This window comes from Nicotiana tomentosiformis, chromosome 3 (assembly GCF_000390325.3).
Source record: "Nicotiana tomentosiformis chromosome 3, ASM39032v3, whole genome shotgun sequence".
NCBI classification, from domain to species: domain Eukaryota; kingdom Viridiplantae; phylum Streptophyta; class Magnoliopsida; order Solanales; family Solanaceae; genus Nicotiana; species Nicotiana tomentosiformis.
This window is the reverse complement of record NC_090814.1, coordinates 149564206-149590269: the sequence shown is the minus strand read 5'-3', so window position 1 is coordinate 149590269 and position 26064 is coordinate 149564206. Positions and strand designations below refer to the sequence as shown.

At 35.6% G+C, this 26064-nt stretch overlaps 1 protein-coding gene and 1 long non-coding RNA gene across 4 annotated transcripts; both read left to right on the top strand.

The window, feature by feature from the left end:
- The first annotated feature begins 17539 nt into the window (after window positions 1–17539).
- LOC104097528 (uncharacterized) lies at window positions 17540–24685 on the top strand. Of its 3 annotated transcripts, none has more exons than XM_009604099.4 (10): window positions 17540–17694; window positions 17871–17929; window positions 18177–18313; window positions 19140–19314; window positions 19447–19544; window positions 20307–21119; window positions 21584–21721; window positions 23315–23626; window positions 23748–23804; window positions 24348–24685. In XM_009604099.4, exons 3-10 carry the CDS (start codon window positions 18206–18208, stop codon window positions 24516–24518), a joined length of 1872 nt encoding a protein of 623 aa, XP_009602394.1. In that variant the 5' UTR covers window positions 17540–17694; window positions 17871–17929; window positions 18177–18205; the 3' UTR covers window positions 24519–24685. The 3 variants fall into 3 exon arrangements, with proteins under 3 accessions (XP_009602394.1, XP_070053942.1, XP_018626801.1); XM_070197841.1 differs by having other exon boundaries at window positions 17871–17933; window positions 18186–18313; XM_018771285.3 differs by having other exon boundaries at window positions 17871–17996.
- On the top strand, window positions 21728–23057 carry LOC138907266 (uncharacterized). Its single transcript, XR_011415075.1, has 2 exons — window positions 21728–22514; window positions 22555–23057. It is a non-coding gene; the product is annotated as an uncharacterized lncRNA (long non-coding RNA).
- Window positions 24686–26064: the final 1379 nt, after the last annotated feature.

The window sequence follows — 26064 nt, the reverse complement described above, 5'->3', positions numbered from 1 at the left end:
GAATTGTGATCTAATTTTTTAATTCAAATTTAAAGACAAAAATATTGTAAAAAGATATTTAAAGCAATGCGGGCTCACTTAGCATGTGGGCCTGTTCCATTTAGCCTGGGACCTTGAGTTTGTGGGTCCAGTTCTGACCTATTCCTACAAAAAGACCGTTTAGATCTGGAGCGCTAAGCCCGTTTATTTAAGTATCGGGACCGCGGCTCACGAGACCGGCCCACTTGACATCCCTATTCATATGCAACAAACGAACTTTCATACATGTAATATTCATTACATCTTTTAAAATATTTTCTAAAATATTTGTGTTATTAATATCATTATCAATTGAAACCGACATTATTTTATCACTATTGCAAAAATATCTGTAACTGTGCTAGCAATAAACTGCCATGTGTAACGTGAAGCAATTATTCTATAAACAATTATGCGTTTTTGCATTATCCAATCTACATCAATTCAATGACATGTAACAAACAATAAGGTAATCACAATTACTTCCATCAATATCAGTTGTAATAGCAATATGACAATTTATATGAGTATTAATAACACAAATATTGTTCATATTCATACTTATATTTATAAATATCGCTATTTACGGTTGTGCGAGGAAAATCTTTATAAGTATAATTAAAAAAATATATAATATAATGCGCAAACGCAGGGTTAGAAGGAAAATTATAGGGTGAGCACATAAGAGTTACCATTTTTGCCAATTTTTTCCGATCTTTTTTTGGATCATAATATAAAATACCATCGGTAACAGCGTTAATTCCCGGTTGAAAGTGATTTGAACCGGTACTAGGGACAGCATGACTAAGACTAGGTACACTTTTCCCATCAGTCAAAGCTTTCAGACGTTGATATCTGACGTTATCATTAGAGTATTTTTTTATGTGTCTAGCCAAAGATCCCGTCCCGCCTCGCGATCCAAAATATTTTAAAACTAACTCCATACCACAATTTTTACACTTAGCCTTATTTGTGGAACTAGTTGAATAAAACATGGCCAAACATGAGATGTTTTCTGTCGTTTGGTAGGTTGTCTAAAAAAAGTAGGGGCAGTAACGGGAGTATTAGATGGATCATCATTTGGATTAGCAACGTTATCACTAGTTGGGTTAACATTAGAAACATGACTAGTGGGTGTATCATCATCCGGTTGAGTTTAATCAAGATCAATTTCTCCATCATCATTTTCATCAATAGTATTATAATTATTAGAATAGAGAGCATTCATTAATTCATGGTTTAAATGTTCATCGGTGCAATATTATGGCAAAATTCAGTCTCGATAAATTATAATAAACTATTATTGGTATCAAGAATAGCATGTGTAGTACGGGTATGGGGTTTGGTTCGGGGAGCCGGGGGCAGGGGAGGAGGTACAACAGTACCACTAGATTCGCAAGTCTTGGAATTTCCCTTATTCTTATTTTTACCCAAATTTTTTGTTAAGGAAGACATCTTAACTAATCAAGTAATTGCAAATAAATAAAACAAACATAACTATAATATTAAGACTTAAGAGTTGGAACGAGTTACCGAATTGACGAACAACTTGTTGAAAATTAATTATCGTTGAAAATTTGAAGACTTCAATTCACGAACTTCATAATTTTTTCACAAATTGTAACAACCTCAATATTTTTTGAAATAAAGTAAGCAATAGTAGCAAGTATAGAAGAAAATTAGAGAGAGATTGTGGTAGATTGATATTGATTTTGTAAGAAAATGAAAGATTGAGGGGGGAATTTATAGTTGAAAATAGAGAAAATGTGTAAGTATAAAAAGTTTGGGGTTAAAACTAAGTTGGGAGAGTTAAATGACTATTTTTAAAATAGACAACAGCTCTTTTTTTAAATAGCCAAACGACTAGTTTTTTTTAAAAAAAAAAAATCCGTTTAGCCCGTCAAGGGACCGATCTGGTCCCTTGATGGGCCAAACGGGCCCGGTCCTAACGATTTTTAGGAAAAAACCAGCTCACGAGACTGGCCCAAGCTCACCTCTTGCGGTCCTATCTGTGCCGACCCACTTAGTCTGTAAGTCCGGGCCGGTCCCGGACCCGGACCTACCCACTTGCCACCCTTAGTTGAATTAAAACAAGAAAATATGACTCGTTGCTTTACATGATCCTTCACAACCTTTGTCACGACTCACGAGATGCTTAGTGAGCTAAATTCTTTGGAAAGAGCATATGTGAGCTGGTTATTTTGTCAAAAAATTTCATGCCTCTTGTCAATTATCAAACAAGGATTGATTATTTTATAGGGTTAATTATAATTATAGATATACTATAGGAATTATATAGATAAACAAAGAAAAATGAAAATAGGATATTATTTTTTAAAATTAATTTAAGTTAAATGAATTTTAATATATTTAGCTATAGATATACCTTACAGGAGAGTAAAGAGTCGTTTGGTAGGATACATTAGCTTTTGGTATTACTAATCCCTTGTTTGGTATACTTTTTCAACCTACGTATTATTAATGCAAATACTCATTAGTTATACAATTTATTTGGTATTATCTTATGTATGACTAATATACAGCAAACCATGGTATTAGCAGTATTAAGGCTATTAATGCACTAGCATGGTTAAAGACAAAATTATCCTTAAAATCTCTTAACTAAAGAATATGGAGGGCATTTTTGTAAACAACTAATTTTCTTAAAAATTATGCAATGCATTTTAATTTTTAATACACCATACCAAACAAACTAAAGAATATGGAGGGCATTTTTGTAAACAACTAATTTTCTTAAAAATTATACAATGGATTTTAATTTTTAATACACCATACCAAACAGTGGATAAAAAAGAATCTTCGCATAACTAATACTTGCATTACTAATACACCTTATTCAATACTATTCTTATACACCCTACCAAACGACCCCTAAGTGTAAGGTAAGCCCGATACACTAAGTTCCTGCTATACGCGGGGTCCAGGGAATGGCCGGACCATAAGAGTCTATCGTACGCAACCTTACCATGCAATTCTGCAAGAGGTTGTTTACATGGCTCGAACCTATGACCCTCTAGTCACATGTGAGCAACTTTACCAATTACGTCAAGACTTTTCTTGTAGGAGTGTAAGTGTAGAATTTTTAATTTTAAATACATATGGTGCATCCGATATTAAATCATATTACATTGTAATAACATTTTCTACTCTAAATTAAGGTACTCGAAAGTTATGCGAGGTATTGATAGATAGCGCCACATCAGCTTTGACAAATGCCAAGTACCCGAATATCTTAGGGGTCATTTGGTACATGGGATAAAGATAATAATCTTGGGATATAGTTTGAGATTAACTTTATTTCATATTTGATTTTGGGTATTAGCTAATATCGGAATAACTTTTACACTAAAACGGTGAGATTAACTATCTCGTATTGAAGGTGGGATAACTAATCCCATGGAATATACTCTTCATTGTACCAAACAACCCCTTAGTCCAAACTCGACCCGGTGAAATAATCCATTAATCATGGAGCAACTATCACTTATAGCCATCCGGGAAAAACTAATGACAATCGGTAGCCACAAAATAAATCATACAATTAACAGCCCAAAATCAATCACAAGGGCTAGCCCAAAAACACGGCCACTCTTCCCCTTCAAATTTCAAACTTTTCAATTCCGTAACCACTAGATGCACCCTAGTTAAAAAAAATTAACTACATTTTCCTATTTCCACTCCTTTTTGGATATTTTTATCTGCCTCAAAGATGTGTTCAGTATTTAAATTTGAATATTTCAACTTGTAAGGATCTAATATTAAACTCCTTGCACTTTAAAATAATAGGTTCAATTGTTACATACATATATATAATTTGTGTCAAAATTCTAACAAACCCAATATAATCCCACATAATGTAGTAAAATAACTTCAGTTAAATATATTGTTTAATTATCGCCATGAGTCACTACTTCAACTAGTAATATGTTTTTGGAATGAGTTTGTGAGATGAGAATATTATTACTCCATAAGCTTTTAACCTGTGGAGTGAAAATAGCAACTTTAGTAATTTTGTCAAAACGTAAAAAATAGGAATTTTTACATTCCTATACACTATTTGAAACTTTATTACCTTCCCTATTCAAGTTTCAATTTAATTACATTCTATATACAAATTTACAAGTTATATACACTTTAGGAATTAAATGAGTACCCCTTTATATTATGAATCAATTATTTCGCATCCTTATTCTGTCTCCCTCCTATATACAAATTTACCAATTATTTTAATTTAGTTCTGCAAAAAGGGACCCGTGTTGAAACTTATGGGTTGTTGCCTTGATGGAACTGGGTTTGATTCGTCCTTTCTTTATTCTATTGTCTTTCCTTGTAGTATAGTGAGTCCCTTCTGTACTCTACTATGATGACTCGCCATGTCATCATGCCACATAAGCGCCATTTGGCATATATTAATGCCATGTGGGAGTTTACATAGGAGGAATGCTTGCATTTGTGAGAAGATTCTAGAGAAGTATGGACATTTCCTTTGGAAGATCCTAGATGTTTATGGATTTGCTAGGAAAGTCCTTGGAATATTCTAGGCTTGTAGAGAATTCTAGAGAAAGTCCTTATCTTGTAAATATTAAGGACTTGTGTAATAACTAATATTTACACACTAGCCCCCAAGAGACTAGTATATAAAATAGGCCATTCATTTGTAATTCATCAAGCAAACAATTCAAGTTCTCTCTAATACAAAGCTTCCTTTAACAATTCTCTCGTGTTCTTTCTACCATTCTCTTAGTGATCTTGAGTGTAGTAAGGCTGCCTTGGCATAGCAAGAACGTGAGCAAATTGTCAAGTGTCGCACGTGTACTTAGTTAACGACTAAGGACGTGACAACGTGGTATCAGAGCAAAGGTTGCGACTAAGGGAATGGCAAACGACGGAGAAATTAACGCTGCCAACACCCAAGCCAACGTCATCCAGGATGTTTCTGGCAAGAACGACCGTAACAAAAAGAGAAATGCCACCAATAAGGGCCAGGAGGTACCACTCGAGGTTGTGTCAAACGAAGGGCTTACATCCCAAGAACCATCTGCCACTGAGGCAAACGAGGATGAAGTGGAGGTCCTGCTTGAGGACGTCTCGCTCGGTAAAGAGTGGGCGATGAAGATGAACGCGGGGATGGACGCCGTGGAGATCTTTGGCCAACGCTTGGGGAAGGTGGAAGGCACCCTTAGCGTTCTTGAGGGGCACGCTCTTGAAGAGATTGAGAGCATCCGAAATGACTTGGAGGGACGTACACAGACCGAGATGGAACTAAGGCAAACTATCACTGCCTTAGAGTGCAGACTCATAGAGGCTATAAGTACTATCGATGCTATGAAGGCAAAGATAGAGTCACTCGAGGAGCATGTTAGTGCTGGCATAACCGAGGCAGCTAACAATGTTGTGGTGACGAGGGAGGCTAAGATCGAGGCTCCCAAACCCCCGGTGTTCAAAGGTGTTTGTGATGCGCAAGAAGTGGAAAATTTCCTTTGGCACTTTGGAGAACTACTTCAAGCACGGCAAAGTGAAGGACGACGAGGCCATGATCAACACGGCGGTGTTGTACTTCTCAGAGACTACCATGCTATGGTGGAGAAGGAAGATGGCTAACGTGGATAAAGGTATATGTACTATTAGCACGTGAGATCAGTTCAAAACCGAGTTCAAGCGACAGTTCTTTCCAAACAATGTCTTGTACGAGGCAAGGCGCAAACTTAGGGAGTTGAAGCAAACATGGAGCATACGTGTTTATGTCAAGGAGTTCACTACCCTTATGCTTCAAATCCCCAACCTGACCAATGATGACTTGTTGTTCCACTTCATGGGCGGGTTGCAAAATTGGGCTAAGCAGGAGTTACAACGCCGGTAAGTCGTAAATATAGACCAAGCCATAGTGGAGGCCGGATCATTGATGGATTTCAGGCATGACAAGCACGACAAAGGGAAAGTCAAAGAATTAAAGTTTAACAATGTCAAAGGTGGGGGAGACCGTGGCAAAGGTAAGGAGATACAACAACAGTACTACAAGACTCAAGATTCCAAAAAACTGAGTGGCTGTCAGGGCTACGCCGAGAAAAGGCGCAGGCCGAGAAGAAGGGATGTTACATATGCGGAGGGCCGCACAGCTTTAGGAATTGTCCTGACCTAAAGAGCCTTAGCGCCATGGTCCGTGAACAGAAGGAGAAGCCGCAAGGAGAGAGTTCGGGAACCGCACAGTTAGGTATGATCGGATTATGCAGTGCTGTCACAAAGTAATCTATCCAACCTACCGAGAATGGAGACTAGTACGTGGATCTTACCATCAACAACAAGCCTGCTCGTGCAATGGTGGATACTAGAGCAACTCATAATTTCGTGACGGAGGCTGCCGCAAAAAGACTAGAATTGAAGCTTGCTCCAACCAACTCCCGCGTCAAGACCGTGAATGCCGAGGTAAAAAATGCTTGTGGGGTAGCTAATGGAGTTGTTGTCAAATTGGGAACTTAGAAAGATATGACAAACTTTACCGTAACCGCTATGGATATCTTTGACATCATATTGGGACAAAAGTTCTTTAGACGTTGTCATACTTTGATCGATCCCTACCTCCAACATCTCTTGGTTATGGAGCGAGAAGGAGCTTGCATGGTACCTATAGTGTCTATGCCACACGGACAGAGCCAAGCACAACTCTCAGCTATGTAGGTTGTCAAGGGGATCAAGAAGGGGGAGCCGACGTTCGTGGCAACCATCACAAGTCTGGAGAAAGACAAGAGTTTTCAAGAGAAGTTGCTTGAGGAAAACAAAGAAGTCATGGCCGATGAGTTGCCTAACCACTTGCCGCCTAGGCGAGAGGTGGATCACAAGATTGAGCTGGAGCCAGGGGCTAAGCCACCCGCATTTGCCCCATATAGTACGGCACCACCCGAGCTAGAGGAGCTTAGGAAACAATTGAAAGAGCTGCTAGATGTTGGTCATATTCGCCCATCAAATGCACCTTTCGGCACACCCGTATTGTTCCAGAAGAAGAAAGATGGATCACTACGCTTGTGCATAGACTACCGAGCACTTAATAAGGTCACGGTGAAGAATAAGTACCCGATCCTGCTCATTGCTGACTTATTCGATAGACTTGGGCAAGCCAAGTATTTTACCAAGGTGGATCTTCGCAAGGGCTACTACCAAGTTCGCATTGCAGAGGGGGATGAGCCAAAGACAACATGTGTGACGAGATATGGAGCCTTTGAGTGGTTGGTGATGCCTTTCGGCTTAACCAATGCACCTGCCACATTTTGCACCCTTATGAATAAGATTTTCCATCCCTACCTTGATCAGTTCGTGGTAGTCTACCTAGACGACATAGTCATCTACAACAACACCTTGGAAGAGCACATGAAGCACTTAAGGAAGGTTTTCCAAGTCTTGCGGGAGAACGGGCTATACATCAAGAGGGAGAAATGTGAGTTTGCACAATCAAAGGTGCACTTCTTAGGCCATGTTATTAGCAATGGCGAGCTACGCATGGACGAGGCTAAGGTACGTGCTATCCAGGAGTGGGAGGCACCTATAAAGGTAACTGAGTTGAGATCCTTCCTTGGCCTTGTTAACTACTATCGTCGGTTCATCTGTGGCTACTCAGCAAAGGCCGCACCATTGACTGAGTTGCTAAAGAAGAACAAGCCATGGGTTTGGATAGAGCATTGTCAAAGGGCATTTGAAAACCTCAAGGAAGTTGTAACAGAGGAGCCAGTCTTGGCATTATCTGACTTTGCCAAGACATTTGAGGTGCATACAGATGCCTCAGATTTTGCCATTGGGGGTGTCTTCATGCAGGATAAGCATCCCATGGCATTTGAGAGTCGCAAGTTAAATGAGACGGAGCGGCGTTACACAGTGCAAGAGAAGGAAATGACTGTTATTGTGCACTGCCTTCGTACATGGCGACACTATTTGCTTGGGTAGAGGTTCGTGGTCAAGACCGACAATGTAGCTACTAGCTACTTTCAGACGCAGAAGAAGCTCACCCCAAAACAGGCTCGGTGGCAGGATTTCTTGGCCGAATTTGGTTATGTACTGGAGTATAAGCCGGGCAAAGGTAATGTTGTAGCCGATGCCTTGAGCCGGAAAGCCGAGCTTGTTGTAATCACTTAAACAAGATGGGACATTCGTGAAGCTATAAAAGAAGGCATGCAACAGGATCCAACAACCAAACAACTTATCGAGTTAACCAACCAGGGCAATACGAGACATTTTTGGGTCGAAGACGGCCTACTACTTACCACAGGTCGGCGGGTCTGCGTGCCTAAGTTTGGAGACATTAGACGATGGATTATAAGGGAGAGTCATGACAGAATGTGGGTTGGTCATCCAGGCCAACGTCGCACTAGGGCCTTGGTTGAGTGAGTCTACTATTGGCCACGCATGCGAGATGACATAGAGTGTTATGTGTAGACTTGTCTTGTCTGTCAACAGGACAAGGTTGAGCAACAAAAACCCGGAGGACTTTTGGAGCCACTACGAGTTACAGAGCATCCATGGGAGAGCGTGACTATGGACTTTATCACTTGCCTACCGAAGTCTGATGGTTATGGTACTATTATGGTGGTCGTTGATAAACTTTCCAAATATGTCACCTTCATGCCCGCCACACCAGGTTGCACTGCCAAGGAAGCCGCCAAGCTATTCTTTAAGAATGTGGTGAAGTATTGGGGCTTACCAAGGCATATTATCAGTGATCGAGACCCCCGTTTTACTGGGAACTTTTGGAGAGAATTATTCGACATACTTGGCACGGAACTGAACTTTTCCACTAGTTTCCACCCATAGACAAATGGACAAACGGAACGGGTCAATGCCTTACTAGAATGCTACTTGAGGCATTATGTAAGCGCACATCAAAAAGATTGGTCAAGGCTCCTAGACATCGCCCAATTCTCTTATAACTTGCAGCGGATTGAGTCCACGGAGCGGACACCATTTGAGCTAGCCACAGGCTAACAACCACAAACTCCACATTCATTACCAACCGCGTTCGAGGGAAAGAGTTTGGGGGCTTATCATATGGCCAAAGGATGGGAGGAGCAGCTTGACACTGCTAAGTCCTACTTAGATAAGGCAGCTAAGAAGATGAAGAAGTTTGCAGATCGTAAGCGGCATCCCACGGACTATAGAGTTAGGGACATGGTCATGGTGAAGTTTAATCCAAGACATTTTAAGGCACTACGGGGCATGCATCAGAATCTGATTCGCAAGTATGAGGGGCCATTTAAGATAGTCGCCAAGGTAGGCAAGATCTCATACAAGTTTGACATGCCATCATATCTTAAGATCTACCTGTCTTCCATGCCAGCATGCTTAAGCTATATCATGAAGACAAGGATGATCCAAGTAGGGGCCAATCAAGTCGAGCACCTATTACTATCACCGTCTCGCACGACCGGGAGATTGAGTCTATTATTGATTACCAGGCCAGGCGAAAACAAGGGCAAAAAGCCACCGCAATGTTCCTCATCCATTGGAAGGGGAAATCACCGGAGGAGGCCACATAGGAACGTTATGAAGATTTATGGCAATTCAAAGATAAGATCCGAGAGTTTATGCAGCAACATTGGGCCGCGGTCGTCGCAATATTAGGTGGGGGAGAGTGTGATGACTCGCCATGTCATCATGCCACATAAGCGCCATTTGGCATATATTAATGCCATGTGGGAGCTTACATAGTAGGAATGCTTGCATTTGTGAGAAGATTCTAGAGAAGTATGGACATTTCCTTTGGAAGATCCTAGATGTTTATGGATTTGCTAGGAAAGTCCTTGGAATCTTTTAGGTTTGTAGAGAATTCTAGAGAAAGCTCTTATCTTGTAAATATTAAGGACTTGTGTAACAATTATTATTTACACACTAGCCCCTAAGAGACTAGTATATAAAGGAGGCCATTTATTTGTAATTCATCAAGCAAACAATTCAAGTTCTCTCTAATACAAAGCTTCCTTTAACAATTCTCTTGTGTTCTTTCTACCATTCTCTTAGCGATCTTGAGTGTAGTAAGATTGACTTGGCATAGTAAGAACGTGAGCAAATTGTCAAGTGCTGCACGTGTACTTAGTTAACGACTAAGGACGTGACACTACCCTATAATATTTTTGACTATGAAAGAATACACAAGCACATTGAAGAGCAAAGGAAACGAGAGCAGCAATTCCATACTTATTGAAATTCCAGTAATGTAGAGCTGAAGGTGTTACACAATTGGTGTTCAAATTCCATTAATGCTGCACAATTGGTGTTCAAATTGAAATTGTCAATTAATAAATATTGGAGATGTTTGACTCTCCACCACTGACAACAATTAAAAAGTTTTGAAGCTTTGAATTCGAATTTGGGTTTTTAAAAACCATTATTTATTTGGACCGGGTGTTGTTGCAAACAATTGGGAATATTGTTTGGAGTTTATATCTCAATTTTGAGGGTGTTTTGGTGAAGATTAGACCTGATTTTGACTGAATTTCAGATTGAAACTCGTAGAAGAAAAAGAAGAATAAAACATGACATACATTATACTTACTGTTATAAAACAAAAGCAATTTAGTAAAACATGAACAAGAAATAGAGATAGAGAGAAGGAAGAGATTTTCTTCTTCAAATTGTGTGTATTTTCTTATCTATTACAAGGCCTTTATATAGGCATGAAAAGTGAAGAAAAATATGTCATTGAATATGCCATTAAGCATAGAAATATGTCATTGAATATGTCATTAAGCATTTGAGAAGATCATGGAGAAAGAGTAGACATCCACCATAATTTGATTTTTCTTATAACACTCCCCCTTGGATGTCCATAGATAATGTGCCTCGTTAAAACGTTATTAGGAAAAAACCTTATGGGAAAAAAATTCTAGTGAAGGAAAAAGAGTACACATGTTTAGAAATACGCCTTTTGGTTGCCTCGTTAAAAACCTTGCAAGGAAAACCCAGTGGAACAAAACCTTGTAAGGGAAAAAGAGTACAACGCATATTAACTCCCCCTGATGAGAGCATCAATTTACATCCTTGAGCCTTCGCATCCCAATCTTGTACACGAGTTTCTTGAAGGTTGACGTCGGTAGAGATTTGATGAACATATCAGCCATATTATCACTTGAACGGATCTGTTGCACATTGATATCACCATTCTTTTGAAGATCATGTGTGAAAAATAACTTTGGTAAAATTTGCTTTGTCCTATCCCCTTTATGAATCCTCCCTTCAATTGGGCTATGCATGCTGCATTGTCTTCATACAAAATTGTGGGTAGTTTGTCACACTTCAAACCACATTTATCTCGAATAAGATGTATTATATACCTCAACCATACACATTCTCGACTTGCTTCATGAATAGCAATTATCTCAGCATGATTAAATGAAGTAGCCACGATTGATTGCTTAGTCGATCGCCAAGATATAGCAGTGTCTCCATATGTAAACACATAGCATGTTTGAGATCGAGCCTTGTGTGGGTCATATAAATACCCAGCATCGGCATAACCAACAAGATCGGGACTGAAATCATTGTCATAAAATAATCCCATATCGGTAGTCCCTTTTAGATACCGCAATATGTGTTTGATTCCATTCTAATATCTCCTTGTAGGAGCAGAGCTATATCTTGTTAAGACATTAACTGGAAAAATTATGTCAGACCTTGTAATGTTAGAAAGATACATTAGTGCACCAATTGCACTAAGATATGGTACTTCGGGACTAAGAAGCTCTTCATTATTTTCATGATGTCGGAATGGATGTGCTTTATCCATATATAATCGCTTTAAAATCATTTTAGTGTATGCTGGTTGATGGACAAAAATTTTATCTTTCATATACTCAATTTGTAGACCAAGACAAAATTCTGTCTTTCCAAGATCTTTCATTTCAAATCCTTTCTTTAAATAGTCTACTGCTTTAGGAAGCTCCCTAGGAGTTCCAATGATATTTAAATCATCAACATACATGGTGATTATAACAAATTTAGATCCAGATCTTTTTATAAAGACACAAGGACAAATTGATTCATTCTTGTACCCTTCTTTAAACAGGTACTCACTCAAGCGATTATACCACATGCTCCCTGATTGTTTCAACCCATATAAGGATTTTTGAAGCTTTATTTAATAAATTTCTTAGAAACCTTAATATGCTTCAGAACAATTTAAATTCTCAATGATTTCTATTATATGCATATCACATTTTTCTTGTATTGCCAGATTAAAATCTGAAATGGCGACATCCACCACAGGAGAACATGTCTCTATATAATCAATGCCAGGATATTTACAAATTTTCGTGTGACACAAGTCGTCTTTATGTTTATCGACTTGACCTTCTTATTTTTTTCGTACAAGAACACATTTATACCTCCACTGGCTTTATACTTTCAGATGTTAGGACCATCCGTCCAACTTCATATTTTTCAGGTTAAATTAATTTTCATTGCGTATTTTTCATTTGGCCAATCATTTATCTGTCCAAATTTCATGACAGATTTGAGCTCAAGTTCCTCGTCAATATTAATAATATTGAGCGCTACATTATATTAATAATATCGTCAATGATCATTTTATATCGGTTCTACTATTACCCAATAAAGATATAACTTATTGAGATCTCTTTATCTTATTATCTTCAGGTACCTGAGCCTCTCCCGTGAGATCTTATGAAGTGTTATGTCGTGGTACTCTTCTAGAGCATTTGCCTCCTTATTAAGACCATCTTGAACATTCGCTCCTCTCCTTCTTCAAGGAGTTTTATCTTTGAAACCGATTAGCCTATTATGCTTTATGCATGCTATAGACTCTATTCATTATGAACTTTATTTTATTTGGAGCATTAACAACTGAATATGACATTTAGTTTTGGGTCAGCAAATACGCCTGGCAATATTTTGCAAATGAATTATCACTTGAACTTCAAGTTCACATTTTCTCGTACGAGGATCTAGATGTACTCATAATAATTTATTACATGCATTACTTTTTCAGCTGCCTATTTTCTCCCCCCTATTGTTGGGATCATGAACAAATATCCCTAGCCTTATTTGGGGATCCTTCTTTGTGCATTGTGGTGGAACAATTAAATCATATGGCACATTCATATTTCTAGATGGAAATTATTTGGTTTCTGACCCTGAATCGATTGTGATAGGGAGAACTTATCATAACTTGGCTAGATGCGTACATGTGCTGTTGAATATTAAATAATATATCACATACCAAATTTTATTTTGGCAATTTTGTTCTCATAACTAATGGTTTAGATATAATTGGAGGCATACAATTTCTGCTAAACCAACTTGGATTTAAACCAGTATTATCAAGATAAATCATCATAATTTATATCATGGAACTGTGCTCTAATAATTTGAGCAATCAATCTTGCAAAAGCCAAACTGTAAGTTGATAACAAATGCACATGTGACCATAGAATAGATGCATCTATTAAAATCATATAATAGTAAACGGTCCACATGGAAGGTGAGTGGGCCCATATTTATCACCTTTTATTCGTTCCATAAATCAAGGGATTCAATCCCAACCTTAACTGGTATATCATGAGAATAAGCAGCAGAAGAGAATTCTTGAAGAAACTTATATTTCTTCAATATATGCCAATGTAATTCTCAATTAAATTTTCGCATCATAATTGAACCGAGATGGTCAACCGGTCATGCCAACTAATATTTATTTCTGTAAACCTCTAGTTTACTTATGGCTTGTAATTGCATCATCATGCTTATACTTGTGTAGTACAAATAGAAGAAAAGTCAGATAACATTTCATATTTACCCGGTATGATTATAGTAATATAAAGATATTTAATCTTCTTTTCATTTATAGTCTCAATATGCCAACCACTTTGGCTAATATATTTGTAAATCAAAATATTTCTTTTGAGACTTACTACAAGATTAATGTCACGAACAATTTCATTCATTCGGGTAGTAACAAATTAGTTCTTTCAGATCTCTTAACTGCTTTTGTACTATAAGATCTTTTGTCACACCATCCATATAATGAATGTCTCCTTCACAAAGAGAATCATATCATAATAATTGTCATGTTCAAAATCATCATAAGCAAAATAATTTCTTGCTTTAATTTTGCTTTTAATAACTTTCATAAAGCTTGACAAAATATTTGGTGTATCACATGTATGCGACCAATGATATATTCATATAAGTACATAATAATATTCATTATCTTTCTTTGTCTGAATTGTAGTATTTATCCAACCATGCACTAGTACATTATTATGCATAATCTTTATTACATATATATTTTCACATTCACTTTCAGGAATGAGTATGCATTCCTAATATTTATCATAGGTCACATTCTCTTCAAAGAATGGAGTTTAATCATACAATGTGCTTTTATTTTTTCATACCAATTTGATGGTAAGCATTGTCTTGTTCTCCCTTTTTATAATTACCATAGTGATAACTATTATTATTTTGACCTTTCGCACGCCCACATTCATTTTTCAATCACTTATCTTTATTTAGACTTATCATGCACTGCTATCACATTCACTTCAAGAATGGAGCAAATCAAGTGGGACAAGCTTCATGTTTTTTTCATGAAAAATATATTATTTTTTCTTTAGTTATTATTATTATATGCCATTTTTTTATAAAAATAATACAATCATTTTTATATTTTAATAAATTAATTAGGGGAAAGATGCAGATAACCTATAACCACTTATATTTCAAAGACTATAAGAACTTCACCAAAAAAAAAAAATTCAATACGAAGGAATGAGCCTTATGTTTTCAGCAAAAATATTTAAGGCTTAATGCATAACTGTGACTATTATAAATTATAACTATAATGAGTTTATATTGATTGTATATCCGAATGCCAAATTTGCAAGGTACTGTAAAATCGCCTACATATTTGATAATTTTGCTTTCAATGAAATACATCATGTGATGGTAAAAATATTATTACTAAATTACCTTAATAATTATCTATCATAGTATGTAAAAAGGTTAGAACATATATATATATATATGTTGGAATATTATATTTGTCCTATAAGAGATGTAGCAAAAATAGACATACCTTTCCAGTTCTTTAATTCAGTGGATACAATTGAAAAAAATATTTTAACTAAATACTGCCCATAAAGTTAATGCAAAGATATGAAAATATGAATGGGTTTAGATGGATGTAAAACTTATCTTTGTATTATCATCCAAGACATTTTTTATTGTACTTGATCTCATTGTCTGCTTATAATTTACATAGTCTTGACATAGAAGATCATGAAATGAGCAATTCGTGCTGATAACGTGTTATAAAATAAAAATAATTTAGTAAAACACGAACAAGACATGTTATTATGAAATAAAAATAATTTAGTAAAACATGAACAAGAAATAAAGATAGAGAGAAGGAAGAGATTTTCTTCTTCAAATTGTGTGTATTTTCTTATCTATTACAAGGCCTTTATATAGGCATGAAAAGTGAAGAAAAATATGTCATTGAATATGCCATTAAGCATAGAAATATGTCATTAAGCATTTGAGAAGATCATGGAGGAAGAGTAGACATCCACCATAATTTGATTTTTCTTATAACACTTACGAAATTATAGTAAAGTTGTAGAAAAATTGTATTCTGTTGTTTATACATATTTTTTATTTAAATATTGTATGAAAGTTGAATAATATTGTATAAAAATTGTATTTAAGTTGTATGATATTGTAGTTGTATATAACTGGGTAGAAATAATGTATGAAAGTTGTAGATAAGTTATAGATAAGTTGTATAATATATAATTAGTTGTATAAATTTGTTTTTACTATGTATAAACCAGATACAAAATATACAAAAGACATATTGTATAAAATTTATATAAAAATTGTATTTAAGTGGTATGATATTGTAGTTGTATATAACTGGGTAGAAAAAATATATGAAAGTTTGTAGATAAGTTGTATAATATATAATTAGTTGTATGAATTTTTTTTTTACTGTGTATAAATCAGATACAAAATATACAAAAGACATATTGTATAAAATTTGTATAAAAATTGTATTTAAGTTGTATGATATTATAGTTGTATTTACCTTGGTAGAAATAATGTATGAAAGTTGTAGATAAGTTATAGTGTCACAGGCAATTCAAAGCACCACCCATGGCTTTCTGGTAGCAACTTGAATCACTTCCATTTGGAGAGATTTTACTGGCTAATGTACATACTCAGTGCATTTAATTTCATACACTATCTGTATCGAAAATATTTAGGGAGGAAGAGCCACTTTTTATTTGTAGAGTTGTTAGTAATAAGATATTATAATCAGAAGCAAGAGGTATAAAGTGGACCAGGGAATTTGGAATATATACAGAGAAAGATAGGACGAGGTGAGTGAAATGATTAAAGTTTTGATTTTTTTTGATAGTATTTGGTTTGGTTGATAAAGGGAAGTTTCCAATTTTGTGAGGTAACGTGGCTGACTAGCTAAGCCCATCCCTTTGCTCATTTTCAGAATTTTAGATTTCGATCACCACTGAAATATTGGGAAATAAAATACTGAATACACATAGGAAAAAAAAAATCTAAATTGCATTTGTTTGGAGAGAAGAGAGGAGAGATGAGGAAAAAGAGGAAAATGATGTAACCAAATCCCTTGATTGAAGGCACAAATAATGGATTGAGAGCCTTTTAAAGTGGATTGTATATATTTTGTAACTAAAATGTGTTTAGGTCGGATAAATACTAAAACATGGGCATTTTTCGTAATAAGGTTTCAAATGGTGTATAGGAATGAAAAAATCCTTAAAAAATATATACAATATTATATTATGTACTTATTGTCTATATACAAAATAGACTGTCACTGTACAATTTATATACAATAGACTGTCAATATACAAAATATATAAATAAACTATCATTATACAAAATATATACAAAATACACTGTCATTATATAAAAATTATACTAAATAGACTGTCACCATACAATATATATATATATATATATATATATATATATATATATATATATATATAGACTGTGACTATACAATATATATACAAAAAAAATATTAAATAGACTGTCACTATACAATTTATATACAATAGACTGTCACTATACAAAATAGGCTGTCACTATACAAAAATATACTAAATAGATTGTCACTATACAAATTATATACAAAATAGAGTGTCACTATACAAAAAATATATAAAATAGACTGTTATTATATAAAATAGATATTTTAAACTATTAGATATAATATATTTGGGCCGGAGAGATATTTCGTATCAACAAGAAAAAATATGAGTTATTAAAATTTTGAGGTGATATAATGGGTCATTTTCTGTTAATCATGAGCTTCCTTTAAATAGCCCAAGAATATTTCCCTAGAAAGAATGGGAGCCCAATGATCTTGTCATAGGCTCAATTCATCATCCCATTTCCACCTGTCCGCTCACTAATAAAATAAAATCGAGTCACTTCCGCACGTGGCTTCGACCCGTGAGGAATCGTTGAGAACTATGGTATCGGACTTCACGCGCGCTTGGGCAATCGACTTTATTACATAACAAATTTTCAGTTCCGAAACTTTTCGATGGTCTCTTCTGCCCGGCGTACTGGAAAAGCAATATCCAGAGAAACGTATTTGCAATATCACAAGTAATTAATTACTACTTTTGATTATTCAATTGTGATCTCGAGTCTCAGATTTTTTGGACTTTGATCTCTCTCTCTCTCTCTCTCTCTCTCTCTATATATATATATATATATAAATATATTTTTTTAAAATTTTTACTCGCGCTTTTATAATCTGCGTTCAAAAATTTGAATTTCAGCTCGGTAGAATGATGTGACCGGTCTTGTGAAATTCTATCAGTTGCCTATAAATCCTATGGTGAGTTCAATTTCAATCGCAGTTTATTTGTTGATTGCGATAAAATTCAGCCTAAGTTTTGATTGAGGTATGTTAACTATTCTATGGATGTTGCTGTGACATTTAAACCGCATGTATAATAATTTATTTCTCCCCAAATATGTTAGTACTTTAATTGGTGGCCTTGTGTTCTGCATGTACTGTAGGCTATGATACTTAGATGTCATGTGTAATAATTTATTTCTCCCCAAACTTATGTGCTTTTCAGAAATTCCAGTTGCATATTATGCATTTGCAATGGAGGCAAATGAAGCTGACATTGAGGGTAGTGTTTTTCCAGTAACAAATACCCTCGGGGCTTTGGAGAAGGAGATTGCTGATCCTATTGTTTACCAGCTTGTCCGGGTATGCTGTATTTTCCCGTGAAGACAGTAATTGAAAATTTGACATTTATTGGTCTTACAATATTGAAGTCAAAGTGGCCTTCTAAGAGTGTCTGATTTTTTAGTTTGTAAAGCATAATTACTTAAAGATTTGTAGTTGGTGCTAGAAAAGCTGGTAAAGGCGTAATCAGGGGACTCCTCAAAGAGGAGAGTGGTGGTGGTGGTGGTGGTTAGATAGTTGCTTAAGATAATTTTGGGTGATTATCAAAGCATTGGTGTTATCTCTCTTGCTTTTAGATCACTTGTAGGATCAAATAGCTCTAGCTAAAGACTAACTGGAAGGAAGTCTCCCTTGAGCTCACCCTATATCGTAATTAGCATCATGAGAGGTTATGAACGTCGTCTTTTGATTCTCTCGCTTTATTTTGAGGGGATGAAGAACTATTTTCTTTCCAAGGGTCATCATATTGATTTTCAGTTGCCTTACTCAATCTTGCCTGAGATAGATTACAAGTGTTTGGATTTTGCAGAAGGTAATTCTAGAAAGGTGGTTGCTTTCTACAGTGTCTTATATGCTACCTTTTGTGTTGTGGTGGACATCTCTTTCCTCACAAATGAAAGACATATTTGAATTGGTCATACTTTGCAGTTCCCTATGACTTACTAGGAAATTCTAAGCATAATGCCAAACTTGGGCTCAGTATTAATTATTATTATATTTTCTCCAAATGTCATTCAAGCACTTGTTGTCCAAGTTGAAAAGGTAAAACATTCAATTTGTACCAGGAGAAGCAAGTTTGATGTCGTAGAGAGTAATTGATGGTCGTGATGCTTTACCAACTGTGTAGGTTGATGGTGACGGGAGATTAGTCCCTGCAACACAGGATGAAATTATGGTGGTTGAGGACTTGCTCGAAGATGATAAGTGTGAACCCAAGCTTGTTCCGGATACGAGACAAACTACAGAATCCTGCAAAACTGAAGGATGTCTTATGGAGAGAAATCCATTTCAAGCTCCAGAAGGTTTAGAACTAGATGTTAAATTATCCATTTTTCTTTAACTTATTGTGTGACTATTGTGCTGAATAGCATACTTCCATTGGTTATGTCTCGGTGGTTCCTTTTGGCTTTTTCCTCAATTAGAATCATTTTCAGGTAAACTAGAGTATGAAAACCCTAAAGTTGTTGCAGAAAAGTCAAATGCGTCAGTCGACAAAGTGCCTGACTTGGAAAAAATGGGAGCTCCTGAAAAGGTATGTAAGTAGCCTTCTTCAGTTTTACATCTCCTTGATTTAGGCCTCATATTGAACTTTCTAGTGTGAAATTGTTATATCAGCTTCACATGGCTAGATAAAGGAGGAGGGTTGCAGTATGTTGATGTTCATCGTAGAGATTGTTAAAGAACGTAAAATTTTTATTAATAAGGTACCAAGATGGTACAATAAGTTACAGAAATACATCCCAAATTACAACATCAGCAAACTATTCTCCCCCTCCTAGCACCTCCAGAAAGTCCATAAATTGATTCAGATTTCCTAACTGACTACCTTTACACCAAAAATACAGATTATGAAGACATGTATTCTTAATTCTAATAATGTGATTTCTATGTCCTTCAAAGCAAGCCTTTTTCTTTCCATTGGCTGAAATGAGCCCGAATAGAGGGAACAGATTAAGAGGATTCATATCGTTGAGATAAATTAGTTTTGGGATTAAGGCGCTGTTTACCGATTGATTGAGTGTAAAATTGCTATGACATAACTACTGAGTCGACAAAATTTTCCTTTGTGGTGAACTGTAAAGTAGATCTGATTTGCTTGTGAATCATTCACCTGTTAGAGTTAGTTGTGTTGTATCTTGCTTGGCATTCAACTCTTTCTGCATTAGTGAGTTCTGAAGAAATATATTATGGTCTTTATATACTTCGCCACTTTCTTGCTCTGGTGCTGTTAGTAGTGGTTGTATTACTACTTATTAGTCATTTTCTACTGATTTACACTGGAATTAACTTCCAGGTGACTGTTCATGGATCGGCCCCTTGCTCGGAGCTCAGCAACATTGACCTATCTGGGAGGACTGAAATAAGCTTCAATTCCGAAGATGCATTAAATGAGGATACACCATCAACTTCTGCTAGTTCTAGTTGGAAGCCAGACTTTTCGAAGTTGGAGGGGAAGATATGCTTAGACAATCTAACAGTTAAAGAGCTCCAAGAAACTTTTAAAGCAACTTTTGGAAGGGAAACTTCTGTCAAGGATAAACAGTGGCTTAAGAGGAGGATTACTATGGGGCTGACTAATTCGTGTGATTTTTCATGCACCACTTTCATAATAAGAGATAATTTAGTGGTGAGGAAAGGTGAAGAACAAATCAGTCATCCTGTAAAGGTCAGAATTTCTGCAGATCCTGAAGTTGGAGTGGCAAATTCTGACTCTGGAGGGTCATTAGGTGACCGTGACAATAGAGTAAATGATGATGCTAATTTTTCCGGCACAGATGTTCCCAGCTCAGCATTTGAAAGTTGTAATGTTACTAAGGATCTGTACGCAGAGCAGGGAACAGCCAAAAGAGTTCGCAAACCGACAAAAAGATATATTGAAGAACTTTCAGAAATAGAAGAAACTAGTGAGAAGTTACCATCTTCATATAAAGTCTCCAGATACAGATTTCCATGTACAGAATCTCTTATGAGGCCCACCACAAATGTTAGGTCAAACGCGAGACCTCTCTTCACCAGGCAAGATTCTCTAGGAGGTTCCGGTGTTCAGATTCCATTTGTTTCTCGGATTCGAAGGAGCCGTCCACGTGAGAACTTCACATCTCTTTTGGTAATACAAGTATCTTACCTTATAGACATATAGTTGTTTACATTGATATTCCTAGTATGTATTTGCATATAAGGACATATAACTTTTTCAATGGGTATAATACATAGTACATTCAAACTCCCATATATACCATGTAGACATGATTTCATATTTATGCTTGCAATGCTGCTATTCTCTTCTTCCTTGCATACATTATTTCAGATTCAATTTGAAATGCATTTATCCGACGATTCTTCATTTGTATTTACAGCATAGTGTGACTATATAAGGGAGTGTGTCTGTGTTTCTCAATAAATCTGTAATTTCTATATAAAGCTGTTGAATCATTTATCTTCCAAATCAAATTATGTGGTTCTTATACTTTTAAAGTATTTTCGGCTCCAGTGTCATGTGCTACTATGGCTGATGGAAAGATTAGCTTTTTTCCTCTGGGTTATTGATGTACTTCAAGTTAAATATTGCAGAAACTTCAGCCCAGTGATATGGACATGGCAACCAGACAAGTAAGAAGTGTTTTTGATGCATCTGGGCCACAAGAAGATGATAAGAGAAATAATGACCTGATCAAGACCAGCTCAACTCCTGGGTGGACTAAACAGCCTGTAAATAGCTTACAACTTTCATTTTCTACTGCTTGCCTTCAAATTCTGTGCAATTTTCATTTTATCAATACTTACAATATTACTTTATTTAAATATTGCTACCTCTATCCTGAAATGATTGTCCCCCCTTTTTTTCCTGGTGGAGAAAAAAAATTGATCCATGACTGAGACTTTTAAATGTTTTTCCTGTCATTTTTAAAATAGAAAGAATTGCAACTTAGTATTTTCCTCTAGAATATATTTCTAGATATCTAAATTTTTATTTCCAAAATACAAATTAAAACAAGTTCAACTTTATTTGGGAAACCTGTCAAATTTTATCCTTGAAAGAGAACAAGTTTATCTGTGTAGGAGAGGGACTAATTTAAATGTTCTCTGTGTTCCTTTTATAATCATCTAATAATTTTTCTTTTTAGCCTTTGCCTTCAAATAAAACTAGATATGATTCTCTTTTTAGTTTTATGAATAACATCATTATTTTTTTTTCCGGTTGGCACTCATGTCAGTTGGATTGAGTAATTCTCTTATATCCTGCAACCATGCAACTCTTGCTTAGCTTTCTTTTTGTGTGTAGAGCAAGACTACTTGCGTGTTAATTGTCACCTTTTAAAGTCATACTACAGTTACAGAGTACTTTTAAAAAGTGTTTCAGATTGCCGTGGTTGTGATTTTGAATGATTGTGTTATTATTAAATGCCAATTTAGCTTCTTTCACGAGTTTATATTATTAGTTTTGGAATAGTAAAGGTGCACGCAAGCTGGCCCTGACATCACCATTATAAAAGAATCATTAGTTGTTATTACCTTTGTGGTTGTAACTTATTGTTTGAGAGATTATTTGCAAGTAATAAAAAATTTATCATGTATTTCTCCCTGAGGAAAAAACCAGGACAGTCCCTTAAGTAGTTAAGTATGGGTATAGGAATATTTTGATCCCTTATATATACTGCTGAATATAAAACATCCCTCAAGTCTGTAAAAGTAGATAGCTTTAGTCCAAGCTATAACAGTGTTACTAAAACCAAAGAAAGAAGACACAAACTAACGACACCATAACTAACGGCACCATCTGTTATAAGGTAACAAATAGAAGACTGAGAAAACCCTTTTCTCCTTAAACTTGCTTGTTAGTACTTGATACAAACTCATTTCTGCGTATAGGACATAAAAAAGATTCAAACTGGTAATAAACCAGGTTAAATTTTCATTTTAAGTCACTTTGAGATTAGAGTATTTTTTATTAAAATAAATGATAATTGGTCTAATATAACTCACTTTTCTCAGAATGGAAATTTTTCGAATTGGAAAAGTCAGACCAAAACATATTTGATCAAAACTAGTTTTCTTTTTTTCATTTTCCAATCTCCATGGAACCCAATCTCTGGCTCAATATACTGCTTTCCTTGTCAATTAGATTCATCCTCATGTTGAGTCAAATTTTTGTTGTATATATTTGGCTGGTTTCTCTCTCTCTCTCTCTCTCTCTCTCTCTCTCTCTCTCTCTCTCTCTGATATATATATATATATATATATCCATCCATCCGAAGTTTAAATTGATGAAGATATATTGTGGCACTCATGTTGTTTTCTTAGCTTATTGCTGCTTGTGAGAAAGACGAGCATTACAGTGGGATGAGAATTGTTGAGCTAGAGAATGACATGAATGAGGACAATTCAGATGATAATGTGGAACTGAATGACGGCTTTGAGGATAACTCAGATGATAATGTGATATCTGTACCCACCCCAAAAGGAGGAATGCGGAGAAAACATCATCGACCTTGGACTATTGATGAGGTTGTTAAGTTAGTTGAAGGCGTAGCCAGGTATGGTGCTGGTAGATGGTCTGAGATAAAGCGGCTTGCTTTTGCATCTTGCCCTTACAGAACTTCGGTGGACCTGAAGGTTGGTATTGACTTGTGCATTTAGTTGAATCTAATCAGCCTTCGGGGTCATTCGAAATAAATTAGTCTATCACTGTTTTGTACATGTGATGAAATGCTTCAAATTATTGATGTATTTGCAGGACAAGTGGAGAAATCTGCTGAAAGCTAGTTTTGTGCAGTTGCCTGCAGAAAAAGGGGTTAGCATTATTAGAATTATTATGCAAGTTGTTTCACAGTTCCCAATGATTTTATCAAGACTTCATCTACTCCATATTTTTGAAAATAAAAAGAGAAGGTGGTGCGGTTTGTTTTTGCATCTGTTAACAGTTATAGCCTGTTTGGCCAAGCTGCAAAAATTAGCTTATTTTGAGAAGTGTTTTTTTTTTTTTTCAAAAGTGCTTTTCTCAAAAGTACTTTTGGTGAGAAACAGTTTGTGTTTGGCTAATTAATTTGAAAAGCACTTCTCAGCAGCAATTAGTGTTTGACGAAGCTTTTAAAAACTGTCCCTAAGTGTATTTTTCTCAAAAGTGCTTTTCAAAAAAGTGCTTTCGGAGAAAAACTATTTTTTTTTGCTTCTCCAAAATTGCTTCTGCTTCTCCTCAAAGCACTTTGAAAAAAGTGCTTCTAAGATTTGAGAAGCTTGGACAAACAGGCTAGTCTGTCATTTTACCCCCACCCAATTTATGGAAGTTAGAGGGACTGATCGTAGTATCCTTAACATCATACTTGTAATGGAACAGATGCTGAATTCCCGGAAACAGGCTTCAGTTCCGATCCCTGCTCCAATTCTCTCGCGTGTGAGAGAGCTTGCTGATATGCAAGGTCAGTTCCAACCAATTCTCAGTACCGGCAAGTCAAGTGGACATAGTAGTGGTAGAAGTGTACATGAAGCTAGGTCTGGATACTTGTAGTTTCAACACCAGGGGTTTGTTTTTTGGAATAAGCCTGATGTTGATGGGCTAAAAATTTACTGGCCACTATATTTCATGTGCTAGGTTACTTTTTGTGTGATTTTAACCTTCTGTACACATATTTTGCTTAAAATTCTTAAAAGTCGATCAATTTTATTTTTTGCCCACACATAGGTGAAAAAAAGTTAGCAAGACTGCTGCTCGTGCTTAAATGGTTCCAGTTGGTCATATCCCAGCCAGCATTTCCCGCCCTATACCCCACAAATTGTTAGTGGTGCTAGCCCCATTTTTAAGTAGTGATTTTAAATATCATATAAAAAGAATGTGCTTTTCCTATATGTTATACGTATATGACTGAGAAGATACTTCACGCATTGTCTCCTTGGAAAACAAAGGAACATCAGGTTTGTGAGAGAATAATATTGACAGTTATACCTGAATAAGAGGAAGGTGGAGAGGTTGTCAGAGAACTTGGGAAAGAAACAGTTGATACTTTTCATATTAAAGATGAGAAAGTGAAGCAGCTGCATCATAGTATACTACCCTTCGGGCTAAAATCAGTTATGAGCTTCATTCTACACTAACATAACTTTAGCAATCTTATCGTAGACAAACGTTTGATATTTCAGTGGAGAAGGATAGAGAAACGGGTTTTTATTATTCACTAAGTTTTGACACATGCAATATTATAAGAAATACGTAACATTTTATTTGAGACTTTATCTGGTGGTCATCACTTTATGTAAGAGAAATCATTAAAATATTTTTCATCTAGAATGTAGATTAGGGAGAGTCAACACTTGTGTGCTGAAAAAAATAAGTTAACGGTGTGTGGGTCGTCGGAAGCTTGTCGTCTCTTTTATTTTCAGATAAAAATATTTTAGCAATATTACCCAGAATTGAACTAGCAAGTACTGCTGATCTCTTCTCCCACCCACGAACAAATATAAAAGAAAAACATAAAATTAATGGATCTGAACTGCCTTAATTATTTCATTAATATGAAAAAGTATGGTAGAACTTTAAATCTAGAAGTTATAGCAATATATACCCAAAACAAAAATCAAAAGGTAAAGTGATGTTATAAATTTTTGTTTGAAACAATTGTGAAATTTTACTCACTTCCTATATATCCGCTTGCAAAAGGAAAAATCTCATAAAAATAAGATGGAAGATGGAGATAAACTCGCTAGTCAAAATAAGCCAAATAAATCTATATGATTTTAAGTATTTTATTACTTCTCAAGGCGCAGAATATTAATGCTTTTATATGTTTAATTTATATAGTATAAGTTAATTTCATCAATAAAAATATTTAGTAGGTTCAAATCAACATTTTGTTGCCTTATTTTATAAAAAAAAGACTAAAAATCTATCTTAGTTATTCGTTACACCTATAGACTCATAATAAAATCTATGTATTTATGAAAAAAAAAATAATTCTAAAATCAATTCGGTTATCGTTTGTTCGAATCGATTTTTATATTTTTTTTAGAAAAAAACATTTGACACCCATTTGTACAATGTTGACTGAAATTTCCGGGTT

Excerpts from the sequence above, each read along its gene's own strand:
- LOC104097528 (XM_070197841.1), top strand. Across the intron at positions 19,545-20,306 it reads AAATGGGAGCTCCTGAAAAG|GTGACTGTTCATGGATCGGC; the intron begins GTATGTAAGTAG and ends ATTAACTTCCAG. Across the intron at positions 23,805-24,347 it reads AGTTGCCTGCAGAAAAAGGG|ATGCTGAATTCCCGGAAACA; the intron begins GTTAGCATTATT and ends GTAATGGAACAG.